A 12,379-nucleotide genomic window follows, 5' to 3' on the forward strand; every position below is an offset into this window, starting at 1 on the left:
GCTCATTCAAAAATGAATGAATTAAAATTGAAAAAAAGCAAAAAAAGAATGAGTTTTTAGTTTTTGATACGAATTAATAATTTAATCAAATCAAAAACTAAAGAGCAAATCTAAATGTAGCTGTTTTGAATAATTAAAATGAATGTATCTTACTATCTTTGAGCAATTTTTAATATACAAACAGAATTAAGAGTTAAAATCTAAAAGAATTTGTATAAACAATTATTAACAAAATAAAGTAGAAAAAGCATAAGCAAAGTTATATTCAATTTGCAATAGCACGCACACACAAACAAACAAAAATGGGAAGAAAGAAAGACCAATTTATAGATAAGAATAAAGCTATTACTTTCAAGCTTTCATATAGAAACAATGAAGATCCCTTCTTCTAGAGATAGCACGAAGGCGTCCCTGTCAATGTTGAGAGAGTCTTCGAAATTAAATCCATTCCTATGGATAACCACTTGACTGAAGAAGAAAAATAAAAAAGAGATAAACTCCTCAGCTTATTCACACAAGAAGATTAGGGTATTTTTGAATAAAAGTAGAAGGAGTAGTAATAAATGAATAAGTTTTGGGTTCCTCCTGAAATTCGTAAAAAGTTAGCAGGAAAAGACCTTTGGATTGATTAATTGGCCCAAAAGTCCTAATTGTAGGAATAAGAAGTTGAGGACTATGAAATTGAAGAGTTAGAAGAGGTCGAAGAAGTCGAAGCTAATGAAGACGAACAAGAAGAATTTACCGAAGAAGAAGAAGAGGGGTAGGAAGAAGAGGAAGAAGAGATTCCTACTGAAAAGAATCAAGTTAAAAAAACTTAAAAAAATAAAGAAGAGAAAAAGGAAGACAAAGATGAAGAATAAAACAATGACACTGGTAGTGAAGACTACTCTTATGACGGAGAAGAAGATGATGATTAATAAGAATAAGAAGAATAAAAGGAAAAGGAGGAAGCAATCCCTCAGAAAAAGATTGAAGATTTGACATCATAAGACTTCCCTGACTTCAAATATGTAAAAAATTAGACATACTCTATAAAAAAAAGACATTTACTTAATTTTTATACAGCCAATAATACAAATTAATTAATGCTTTAAAATAGCTTTGATTTTAACCCTACTTTGAAATTTTTTTGTATGTCTTTTGAGATAAATTCAATCTTTTTTTTAAGAGAGAGTTGAGTTGAATATTTTAATTAATTAATTTATAATTTTAATAATTAGAAAGATTTAGTTCAAAAGAAAATTGTTGAAGATAATATCATTCCTAAATATGAAAAAATCACTTTCTCTAAGGATGTTAAATTTAAAAAGTTTAATGAATACGGTTTACCTGCTAGCAATTTCGATTACTCTAAGTATTTCGTCTAGCCAAGTAATTTATATATTTTTATTTAATGAGTAGTTTAAATATTTTTAATTTATACATAGGTTAGTAAAATGATGGTATTGTTGAAGCAGTTTTATTAGCAGATTACAAAACTGCTCCTAAGCTTAAAGAAGATATAGATTATGAATATGATGAAATGACTGAAGAGTAAAGGGAAGTTTTTGATGCATTAAATTATGATATTGATGATGACGCTTATGAATAATTAGAAGATGATTTCGTTTTAATCGCTAACGATGGTGAATAAGTAATCGTTGAGGATTTATTAGAATAAGAAATAGAAGAGGAAGTTACTGGATAGAAAAAGAAAAAAGTTAAGGGCAAAAAAATTAACTTTACCTTTGATGAGGAAGGAAAGATTCAACTTGAATTGGAAAAGCCAAAAAATAAAAAGGTTGTGAAAAAGGTTATAAAGAAGTACGCTTAGAAAGACAGTAAGCCTGGAAAAGATACAGTGACCGAATAAGATAAAGAATTTGATAAGGTTATGAAAGAAATGGAAGATAGCTATGATGAAGATAAATACAATGGTAGCAGTGATGATGATTATGATATCCCAGAGTTAAAAGAAGGAATTTTAACTGGTGAAGGTTTTAATAAAATTTTAGATGAGCATATTGCTGGCATGTCTTAATAAGAAAGAGAATAGGCTCACTTAGAAGAAAGGAAAATCAAAAACAAGTAAGTAAATGTAGAATTTGAATAGAAATAAAAGGAAAGATTAGAAAAGTATGAAGGTTATTTCAGACCAGATGAAATAGTTACTCGTAAAATTTACTAAATTGTTCCTTTGGAAAAAGATAACGCACTTAAAAGTTACATTGAAAGAGAATTAATAAGAGAAGTTGACCCTAATTATTAAGAAAACTTTGACAGACCTGAAGCTGAATTTAAGCTAGATGAAACTATAGCTACAAAGAACTTTTCCTTCAGCAGAGTTCATGAAAATCTCACAGTTATCGGAGGTAATGATATCAGCTTGAGCAAAAGCAAAAAATATAGACCACTTAAGCATGCTGATGAAGATGAAAACAAGTAAAAAGAAAAGGAAGTAGAGTAAATCTCTGAAAATGAAGAAGAATAAGAAGAAGAGGATGATGAAAAAGATCCTTTAAAGATTAGATCCTATGAATTATCTAAGAAAATCGACACTAAAAATGAAACTAAGGAAGAAAAAGCTGCTAGAAAGCAAGCATTAAAAGAATTCAAAGAAGCTAGAAAGCAAAAGAAAAAATTATTCAAGGAAGGTTTTGAAGCACTAGCAAAAGAGCATCAAAGTAAGTTCCAAAACCGTACTAATCATCATAACATTCAAAATGTTAAGGGTATTTCAATTAAATAAATGATGTGATTGTATTTAATAACTGAATTAGTTCATTTAAATCAACAATAATAATAACTAAATAACTATTAACAATAATAAAATCAAATATATAAAATTTAAATATTTTAATTAATATCTTCAAAGTATTCTTTTCCTTTTATTATACTATATGTTTTATTCTATTGCACTAATTATTACATATTTTTTATAAGAAAAACAATCTAAAAAGTTCAAAAATAAATAAATAAATATACTTATTCATGTGGATCGCTAATTAAAATCAACTTAAATATCTTTTTCTGTCATTAATTGTTATGTTATAATCTATTACCATTTATTTTATTTTAATTTAAAAAAATAATTATATTTTTTATTGTCATATTCTTTTTTCATTATTATACTTTGACATCATAAAAGTAATTAATTATTAGCTGAACAGGTAAATTTTTTAAATAATTAAAACATGAAAATCATAGATAAAATATTTATTACCAAACCTAATATTAAAAGTTAATTTTTATGTATAATTATACTATTTATCCTCATAAATTCAGATAAAAAATATTTTTAATTTTTATAATTTTTTAAACATTAATGAAATGAGTGTTTAACAAGAAAAATTTTTAATATTTTATAATTCTAGTCATCAAGGTATAAGGGTAATTTATTTTAAATAATATTTGTCCACTGACTATTGATTTAGTTGGAAAAATAGGCCTAATTATTAAATTGATGAATACTCAAAAATTGTTTTTAAACTTATTTCATCAATAAATTAAGCTTGTTTTATTATATTACCTATTGTTTTTAGAAATCAAAAAAAAATAGCTGTTATTTATCAGTTGTTGAAAAACGATTTTACGTTTAATGAATGTATTTTATCTTATTTTAATAGTATTTAAAAAAAGAAAAAAAATACTTTCAAATATTAACTGAATAAATATTTTAAATGCTAAACATCACCATTTTATAATTACTTTAAGCGTTTTTGAATAAAGTTTTTTTTTTGTGTTATAAAAAGGTTAATACTATTCTAATTGAATTTAAAGGATAAATAGTTTTCCAATTTTTTCATAATTATTAAAATTAATTCAATTTAAAAATCTGTATTTCTACTTAAAAAACAAATGAAATTGAGAATTACTTTCCTTTTAGTTATCTTGATTTTAGCTGTAGCTACTTCAGCTAAAAAATCTCTAACTAAAGTTAAAAAAGATGTATACCCTACTTTAGAGCCCATTTTTGCATTTATTGCAAATTTAGACTCTGAGGAAGAAGATGTATTGTCAGAAGATCCTATTGGTTAGGCCTTATATCATTGCATTAATACCAATTATTAACCATGGGATCGTGATCACTAAGATTTCGTCCATCTTGTTGATAATAGATGCTAACATTTTGATCGTGAGGAGGATGTAGTAGCTTTCTATCATAATACCCTCAACTGTGTAGAGAATATTAGTGCTCCAAGATAATCTGTTAAAGTATAATTCGTTGCTACTATTTAATGCGTGTTTGATCAATTTTGCCAAGTATAAAAATAAGATCTAATTTGGCTTTAAAAGAAAAAACCTTCACTTAAATCATAAAATAAATTGAAGAGAAGAAGAGTTTGATTGATAAAAATAAAGAGCATTAAAAAAATATTATCAACTACATATTATTTTACTTTTCATTGTTGATTTTTTTTTCATATTTGAATTATAAATTTTCATTAAAAAAATTTCTTTTAATTACGAAAGGCTTTTTTTATGTTAATAAATTATCATATTAAATTTCTTTTTCTGTTATTAATTGTTAAATTTGTAATCAATCTCTTATCCTTTATTTTAAAATAAATTATACTTTTTATTATCAATACATTTTTTTGATAATAATACTCTTACATCATTAGAGTAATTATTTGTAGTAATAATAATGTTTTCAGGCAATTAAATAAAATGTTAATATCATTTTAAACTTAAAAATAAAATCTATATAACCTCACCTTATATTAAAAGCTAATTTATAATATAATTAATTACACATTTCATCCTCATACATTCAGGTAATATTAAATAGAGTATAAAAAATATTTTTTATTTATATTAATAATTCTAAACAAGCTCTAAACAAAATAAATAAACTAAAATAGACCTATTAATAATTTATAAAGTAATAAATTAAACTGAATTTAGAGAAAAAACTCTATTCTTTAAATTATTAAAAAAATTAAATCAATGTTAAAGAGATTAATAATAATTATAAAGGAGTATACCATAATTAAAGAGTATTTAGGTTGGTTTTCAAAAATTTTTGAATGTGATAAAGTTTTAAATTCAAAAATTTTTAAAATTTGATTTACTGGCTACAGATTTTTCTTACAATTTTCATAGTGGGGTAGAATTTTCTATTAACTAATTTAAGTAATATTTTTATTTAAATTACAATTAACTGTGAAAATTATTTTTCTTGTGGAATTTAATGATTGAATACTAGTATATTAAATAATTTAATTAAAAGTTAATTGATCTTTAGATATAAAAATATAGACTCATTCAATTTTAGATTTAAGTGATACTCACATTTTGTATCTCTTTTTTAATGGTAATTCAAAAACTTCAATGTAGAATGTTAGGATGTTTCAATTTTTTATGATAAACAGCACAATTATAATTTTTAAACACTTTCTAATAGAATTTGAAGGTCTATAAGTTTTAAATAATGAGAATATTATTTTTTCCTCTTAGATTTATTTCTTTTTTCAAATTTTTTATCTTTAAATTGAATTCATATGAATTACACTGATCCTTCATCTAATACTAATATTAAGTGTTAAAATTCAAATAGAATGGGACAAATTAATTAGAAAAACCTATTTCTATTAATTGTATTTTTTAAATAAGAAAATTTCAAACATAATAAAGGACTCAGTTTAAAATGAATCTAAAAATAAAATTGCTATCTATAGAGCATTATTAAGTTATTAATCTAAAATATTTCATTCCTAGTTAAGAATTTTAAATACAACAAATCATCTTTAAATTTTGATTAATTAATTTGGAAAATCCTTTTTAGATAAATCAATAAAAAATCCACTTATTTCTATTTCAATATTTAAATATTATTATTTTATAAAAATAAAAAATGACATATTTTTAATTAGCTATGGGTATTCCATACAAAAAGTATAAATTGAATTAATAAATTTAAGTTAAATAATAAAAAAGTCTAATTTTTCACCATTTAAAAATATTTTTATACATACACAAATTAATTTACTGAAAATCATTTTAAAATTGATATATTATTTATGCTTTTTTTATTATAAAAGTGGATTATCAATATATTTAAATATCTTAATTTAGAACAAATAATTAATACTAATAGGATAATTAAGATCAGGAAGTAGGTTAATAAAATAAAATTGAAATCAATTAATATAAATTAAGACCTATTAATAATAGAATAGATAGATAATACAGATCATGAAATAAATAGATGAAATAAAATTTAAATCAATTAATATAAATTAAATACTACAAAATGTGATTAACTATCTACCATTAAAAAATATTAAAAAAATTATGACTTCTAGTTAATGAAATGTGTGTTCAACAAGAAAGTTTTTTAATATTTTCTAATTCAAGTCATCAAGGTATAAGGGTAATTTATTATAAATAATATTTACCAATTGACTATTGATTTAGTTAGAAATATAGGCCTAATTATTAAATTGAAGAATACTCAAAAATTGCTTTTCAACTTAATTCACCAATAAATTAAGTTTATTTTATTATATTTCCTTTTGTTTTTAGCAATCAAAAAAAAATAGCTGTTATTTATCTGTTGTTGAAAAACGGACTTACATGAGTTTGATGAATGTATTTTATTTGATTTTAATAGTATTTAAAAAAAAGAAAAACAATATTTTCAAATATTAACTGAAGTAGAAGTAATTTAATTTGTTTTAAAATTGATTAAAAAACAAATATTTGATATGCTAAACATCACCATTTTACAATTACTTTAAGCGTTTTTGTATAACGTTTTTTATTGTGTTATAAAAAGGTTAATACTATTCTAATTGAATTTAAAGGAAAAATAGATTTCTAATTTTTTATAATTATTAAAATTTATTCAATTTAAAAATCTGTATTTCTACTTAAAAAACAAATGAAATTTAGAATAACTTTCCTTTTAGTTATCTTGATTTTAGCTGTTGCTACTTCAGCCAAAAAATCTCTAACTAAAGTTAAGCTTCATGATGATAACGATGAACAAAATGATGATTTTCCTGATTTCTAATAAACTTTTGAACATTTTGAAACTTTAAATCCTGAGGATGAAGATGAAATTCCAGATGATCCTGTTGGTTAGGCCTTATATCATTGCATTAATTCCAATTATTTCCCATGGGATAAGGATCACAAAGATTTCGTCAATCTTGTTAATAATAGATGCTAACATTACGATGGTCAGGTGAATGCAGTAGATTTCTTTTAAAATTCCATCAACTGTGTTAATAATCTTAGATATTCAAGATAATCTGTTAAAGTATAGTTCATTGCTGCTATTGAATGCGTGATTGATCTATTAAAGCAAGATTAAGAACCAGAACATATTTGGCTTTAAAACAAAAAATCTTCATTTAAATTATAAAATAAATTGAAGAGAAGAAGAGTTTGAATGATAAAATAAATGATCATTAAATAATTATAATCAACCACATATTACTTTACTTTTCATTGTTGATTATTTTTTTTTTCATATTAGTGTTAAAAACTTTCATTAAAAAAATTTCTTTTAATTATTAAAGGTTTTGTTTTTGTTAATAATTTATCATATTAAATTTCTTTTTCTGTTATTAATTGTATATTTGTAATCTATTATCCTTTATTTTAATATCAAAAAAGAAATTAAACTTTTTATTATCAATACATTTTCTTGATTATAAAACTCAGACATCATTAGAGTAATTATTTGTAGTACTAACAATGTTTTCAGGCAATTAAATAAAGTGTTAATATCATTTTAAACTTAAAAATAAAATCTTTATAACGCTAATATTAAAAGCTAATTTATAAATATAATTAATTACACATTTGATCCTCATAAATTAAGGCATATTTAAAAAGAGTATAAAAATTTTTTTATTTTCATTCTCAACAAGCTCTAAGCAAAACAAAAAAACTAAAATAAACCTATTAATAGTTTTTTAAGTAATAAATTTAACTGAATTTAGAGAAAAACTCTTTTTTTTAAATTATTAAAAAAATTTAATCAATCTGAAACAGTTTAATAATAATTAATTATGAAGGAGTATATCATAATTAAAGAGTACGTAGGTTGGTTTTCATAAATTATTTGAATGTGATAAAAATGTTAATTTTTAAAAATTTTTTTATTATTTTAAAATACTTCTACAAATACTAATCGCACCAATATTGCTTATATATTATTTTTTTAACTTATCTCTCTAAGGCAATACATATAAGAAAAAAATATCATAAAAAATTGCATTATGAAAACTTTTATTAGACAGAATATATTTAAAAATAAAAGTAAATGAAGAATTAATAATAATACAAAATATAAACTTAAAAAAAACTATAGATTCAGAATTTTATATATTTCTTTTAGAATATTTTATAAAACTTAATAAACTAGGTATTTTATTCAATTTTTATGTGTACTTAAGTTATTTTTTTGTTTAGGTGGTCTACCTTTAGTTGTGTTTCGTTTCATTTGAAATTTAGAAGTTTCTTCACCTTTATGCTCTCTTTTTACATGGTTAATCAATGCACCAAGGTTTGCATAACGTAATTTGCATTCATTACAAGAATTAGAATCAGTGTAAGCAAATTTATTTTTTTCTTTAGCCCTTAACTTAGCTGCACTCCACTTCCATTTCTTTAGTTAAGATGGTTATTAGACTTAAGTTTCTTTAAAAATCATTTAATTCTGATTTAAAGAACTTTTTTCGTATTAAGGTTAATTATCTTTCAAAGGTTAATTAAATATTTATGTAGGGTTTATTTAAATTTATTGATGTTAATTTTCACTTCCGATTTATTAGTTTTGTTAGTCTGTAAACTCTTCCATGCTGTTTTGTTCTCCCCCAAAAATAAAAGAATTTGGTTTAGTTACATCTAAGATATAAAATAGTTGACATATACAATTATCTACATTGCAATTAGAATATTTATTTTGATCATTGTCTTTGAAACATCTGAAAGTCGAATTTTAATTTTGTTCTTATAATTGATTGTTTTACAAGTTTGATACACACTCTATGCTTTCACTTCTCTAAGATAAAATACTTTTTTAATATTAACCTTCGCTCAAGCTGTTCTGATTACTCTCTGAAGATGAAAAACCACCACAAATCTATTATTATCTAGCACTCTCATTATTTTCATAATATTATATAGGTAGATCATTTAGAGAATATGAAGCAGTGCTCTGAGAACTATGATTACTTGAGTATAAATTTAGGTAGCGTTACTCCAGTTTTTTAGGGCAAAAGCTTATGTCAGAAAGTTCTTAGTCCTATTAAACATCTTTTGAATAAGATTCTATTCCTTAAGTTTATGAATCAAAATTAAATTAGCTCATATATTACTTTATTTAATTGTTTTACTTTTTTTTGTTTTTTCTTGAAAACAATTATTAATAGTAATATTGCTTTTTTTAAATAAAGAAAGAAAGATATAATTGATATCTTATAAATACAAAAAACTGATCAAATCTAACTGGAAAACTAAAAAAAAGCTTTTTTTTAAATGACGTTTGCTTTTTATCTAATATAATAGATTAGTGGGACAATTGTCATCTTTATTAGACACTGTGCTTTTAATATTTTTATTGGATACTAATTTTTAAAAATCTTTATTGAGCACCCAATTTTAGTTTCTTCTCATAAAAAACCACATTTTAATGAGAAAAAGATATTAATTGAAAAATTATAATGATATCTAAATAAAGCATTTAATACATAATTAATGTTCAATAATAAGAATATTGATATTTTGGATCAAAAATTGCATAGTTTTTCTACTTTGATTAAACAAATAACATTAATTATTAATTAATGTTTTAACTTAGAATATTTGTTAATAATTTCTAATGAATTAATCTAAACTAACATTTAATAAGTTTATTAAGAAAAAATGGTTCATTTCTTTATCAAATAATGATATATAAATATATAATTTTTAAGAGGCTTGAATTTGTTATATAGTTAAACTAGTATGTATGTTTACAAAATCTATAATTTTTAACTCATAATAATCTCCTTATTGATTAATTAAAATACTAACAAAAATCAATTATGGTAGCGATCCTAAAATAGTAGGTTAAATAGCGAATTTTACTTAAAATATGAAAGCTACACTTGTATTTATTTTTATATGTCTTTAATTTACTAAATATTTTAATGTTTTTACATTTTAAAAAATAGAATTAGTAGTTTTTAACATTTTCATTCCTTAAAATTATTTGATTCGAAGAGTATTATTTTAGGACAATTTTTAACTCTAAACCATTTTTTTCATTTAAAAAACCAAATTTTTAAACCACGAAAATACTTGCTGCGTGTCCATGATAAATTACTTATGCTCCTATGCCCCTACCACTTCTGAATTTTTAAAAATTAATTATTTTCCTTGCAATTATAACTATAAATATAAAGCATTAAACACTTTAAAAGATTTTAATAAAGAGAGAGACATATATTTTATATATTTTTTTCAATAATAAGAGACCCAAATACTTATTCGCGATAAATATTGAAATTAGTTATTATCAAAATATCATACATTATTTAATATACAAAATATTCAAGATTGCATGATAAACACATAATATGAAAGTATAGTTAATAATATAAATTCAACCTTTAAACTGATTTTAGGCCCTAAAACAATTGTTTAAGCCCATTTTACTATCTTTCTTTTACTCTTCTTTTGAAAATTAATTTTACAAAAATTCTTTGCATATTTATTCAAAATAAAATAGACATTAATTAAGTAAAAAGTAAGTATAGTATTTAATCTATTTGAATTCTAATAATTAATTAATTTAATACTCTATCAAATTCAAAATCTTAACAATTTGATAAAAACCTTCTGGATTTCCAGTTAGAAATGTAAAAATACATATAAATTGTAGCAAAGAAAAATTAGAAAATTAGTATTTCAATAAAAATATATTTTAAAAAAAGACAATTAATCAAAAAAAAAACATTGAAGAAAACAGACACATGATGAGCTAGTCTTTTAATCAATTCTAAAGTTAATATACAGAAGTTTACCCATACCTATATGAGGATCAATAAAACTGTGAGACGTTCTACTAAAATTAAAATAATAATTAACCCTAAGTTGGCTAACCATTATAGATTGAAAAATAATATTTTATTAGCCTTTAATTAGAAAATCGCTTTAATTATACATCAAATTCCTTAATTGATAATAGAGACACTCAATACTCAACAAGTAATCATACAAAATTATCATCAAGCTTTTCAACGAATAATGTGTAATCTGATCTCATAGAAGAAGAGTTTAAAGTTTCATAATCAGAAGTAGATTGTGCCAAAAATGTTCAACACTTTGACTCAATTATTAACTCTTTGTAAGATCCTTTTGGCAACATAGTAATGTATCCAATGTTTGATTAAGAAAATTAAGATGAATTGAACTTTTTCTAATCATAGTTTAATGGTTTCTAAGCAGATGCTTAAACTAATTGCTAATAACCCTATAGTTCCAACTATCAAGACCAAACTTAATACTCTCATTTTCTAAATGAATCAAACTGTGGTTCTTTAGAATAATAATTATCATAAGATCATCAATCCTCTAACATCTTTAATCAAAGAAATGAAGATTTATAAGAGCTTAGTAGTAATGTTATTGATAAGACAATATATTTGACTCCTAGGCAATAAAAAATATATAAAAATAATCCAAACGCCTACCCTGATAAATTTTCTTGTAAGAAATGCCATAAATACTATAAGAATCATTCGGGTTTAACTAATCATGTAAGAATTAAACATTCTGGTTCCAAAACTTCAGAATTTTAACTTTAAACAACCAAGCTGGGTAGACCTAAAAAGAATAGTAATGGTCAACTTTGAAAATAACAAAAATTATGATAATAATAATTTATTTAGCTGGTTATTTGATTAAAATTATATATCTTTATAACAGCTTATTTCATATTTATCATATAAATTAATTTTGAACAAATCTATTTTCTTTTATACCTTCTATCAATAATTTTTTGTATTATTTGATTATAACAATCAACACTTTAAAAAGCAGTGTACCTATAATAATTGAATTACTAATACATGCAAAATATAGAGCTTCCAGGATTGAAATTCTTGTGGTAGCTCTACCGCAAGAATAGTAATCTTGGAAGTGCTTAAGTAATTTAATAAGTTTTTAAGATATGAACATTTTTTGCCAAAAAAATTATTTTTTTTAACTTAAATTAACTTAACTTAACTTACAGGTTAGACGGTAATAAAATAAACTATGAAATATAGAATAAGGATTAGTTTTTTACAAGAAATTTTAATAATTTAAATTAGTTTTATTATAATTTTTATATACAAGTTATTAGTTAAAATTTTTTATATCATATAACAATTTTTTATGTAAAGAAAGCTTTACAACT

The 12,379-nt window shown here is 22.4% G+C and overlaps 5 protein-coding genes across 5 annotated transcripts; 4 read left to right on the forward strand and 1 right to left on the reverse strand. All coding sequences in view use genetic code 6, as the record gives it.

The window, feature by feature from the left end:
- Positions 1 to 110: 110 nt before the first annotated feature.
- TTHERM_00404310 (hypothetical protein) lies at positions 111 to 2,737 on the forward strand (the record flags this gene model as incomplete). The annotated part of the gene is made up of 3 exons (XM_001014106.2): positions 111 to 1,010; positions 1,221 to 1,371; positions 1,428 to 2,737. Exons 1-3 carry the CDS (start codon positions 303 to 305, stop codon positions 2,735 to 2,737), a joined length of 2,169 nt encoding a protein of 722 aa, XP_001014106.1. The 5' UTR covers positions 111 to 302.
- A 1,100-nt stretch (positions 2,738 to 3,837) lies between these two features.
- On the forward strand, positions 3,838 to 4,326 carry TTHERM_00404320 (hypothetical protein; the record flags this gene model as incomplete). The annotated part of the gene is made up of 1 exon (XM_001014107.3): positions 3,838 to 4,326. One exon carries the CDS (start codon positions 3,838 to 3,840, stop codon positions 4,324 to 4,326), a length of 489 nt encoding a protein of 162 aa, XP_001014107.1.
- A 2,539-nt stretch (positions 4,327 to 6,865) lies between these two features.
- TTHERM_00404330 (hypothetical protein) lies at positions 6,866 to 7,378 on the forward strand (the record flags this gene model as incomplete). Its single annotated transcript, XM_001014108.3, has 1 exon — positions 6,866 to 7,378. The coding sequence occupies one exon, from the start codon at positions 6,866 to 6,868 to the stop codon at positions 7,376 to 7,378; it is 513 nt and encodes a 170-aa protein (XP_001014108.1).
- Positions 7,379 to 8,368: 990 nt separating this feature from the next.
- Positions 8,369 to 9,349, reverse strand: TTHERM_00404340 (zinc finger, C2H2 type family protein; the record flags this gene model as incomplete). The annotated part of the gene is made up of 1 exon (XM_001014109.2): positions 8,369 to 9,349. The coding sequence occupies exon 1, from the start codon at positions 9,305 to 9,307 to the stop codon at positions 8,369 to 8,371; it is 939 nt and encodes a 312-aa protein (XP_001014109.1). The 5' UTR covers positions 9,308 to 9,349.
- A 1,603-nt stretch (positions 9,350 to 10,952) lies between these two features.
- TTHERM_00404350 (zinc finger, C2H2 type family protein) lies at positions 10,953 to 11,834 on the forward strand (the record flags this gene model as incomplete). The annotated part of the gene is made up of 1 exon (XM_001014110.1): positions 10,953 to 11,834. The coding sequence occupies one exon, from the start codon at positions 10,953 to 10,955 to the stop codon at positions 11,832 to 11,834; it is 882 nt and encodes a 293-aa protein (XP_001014110.1).
- Between the last annotated feature and the right edge of the window lie 545 nt (positions 11,835 to 12,379).

This window comes from Tetrahymena thermophila, assembly GCF_000189635.1.
Source record: "Tetrahymena thermophila SB210 genomic scaffold scf_8254666, whole genome shotgun sequence".
Taxonomy (NCBI): Eukaryota; Ciliophora; class Oligohymenophorea; order Hymenostomatida; family Tetrahymenidae; genus Tetrahymena; species Tetrahymena thermophila.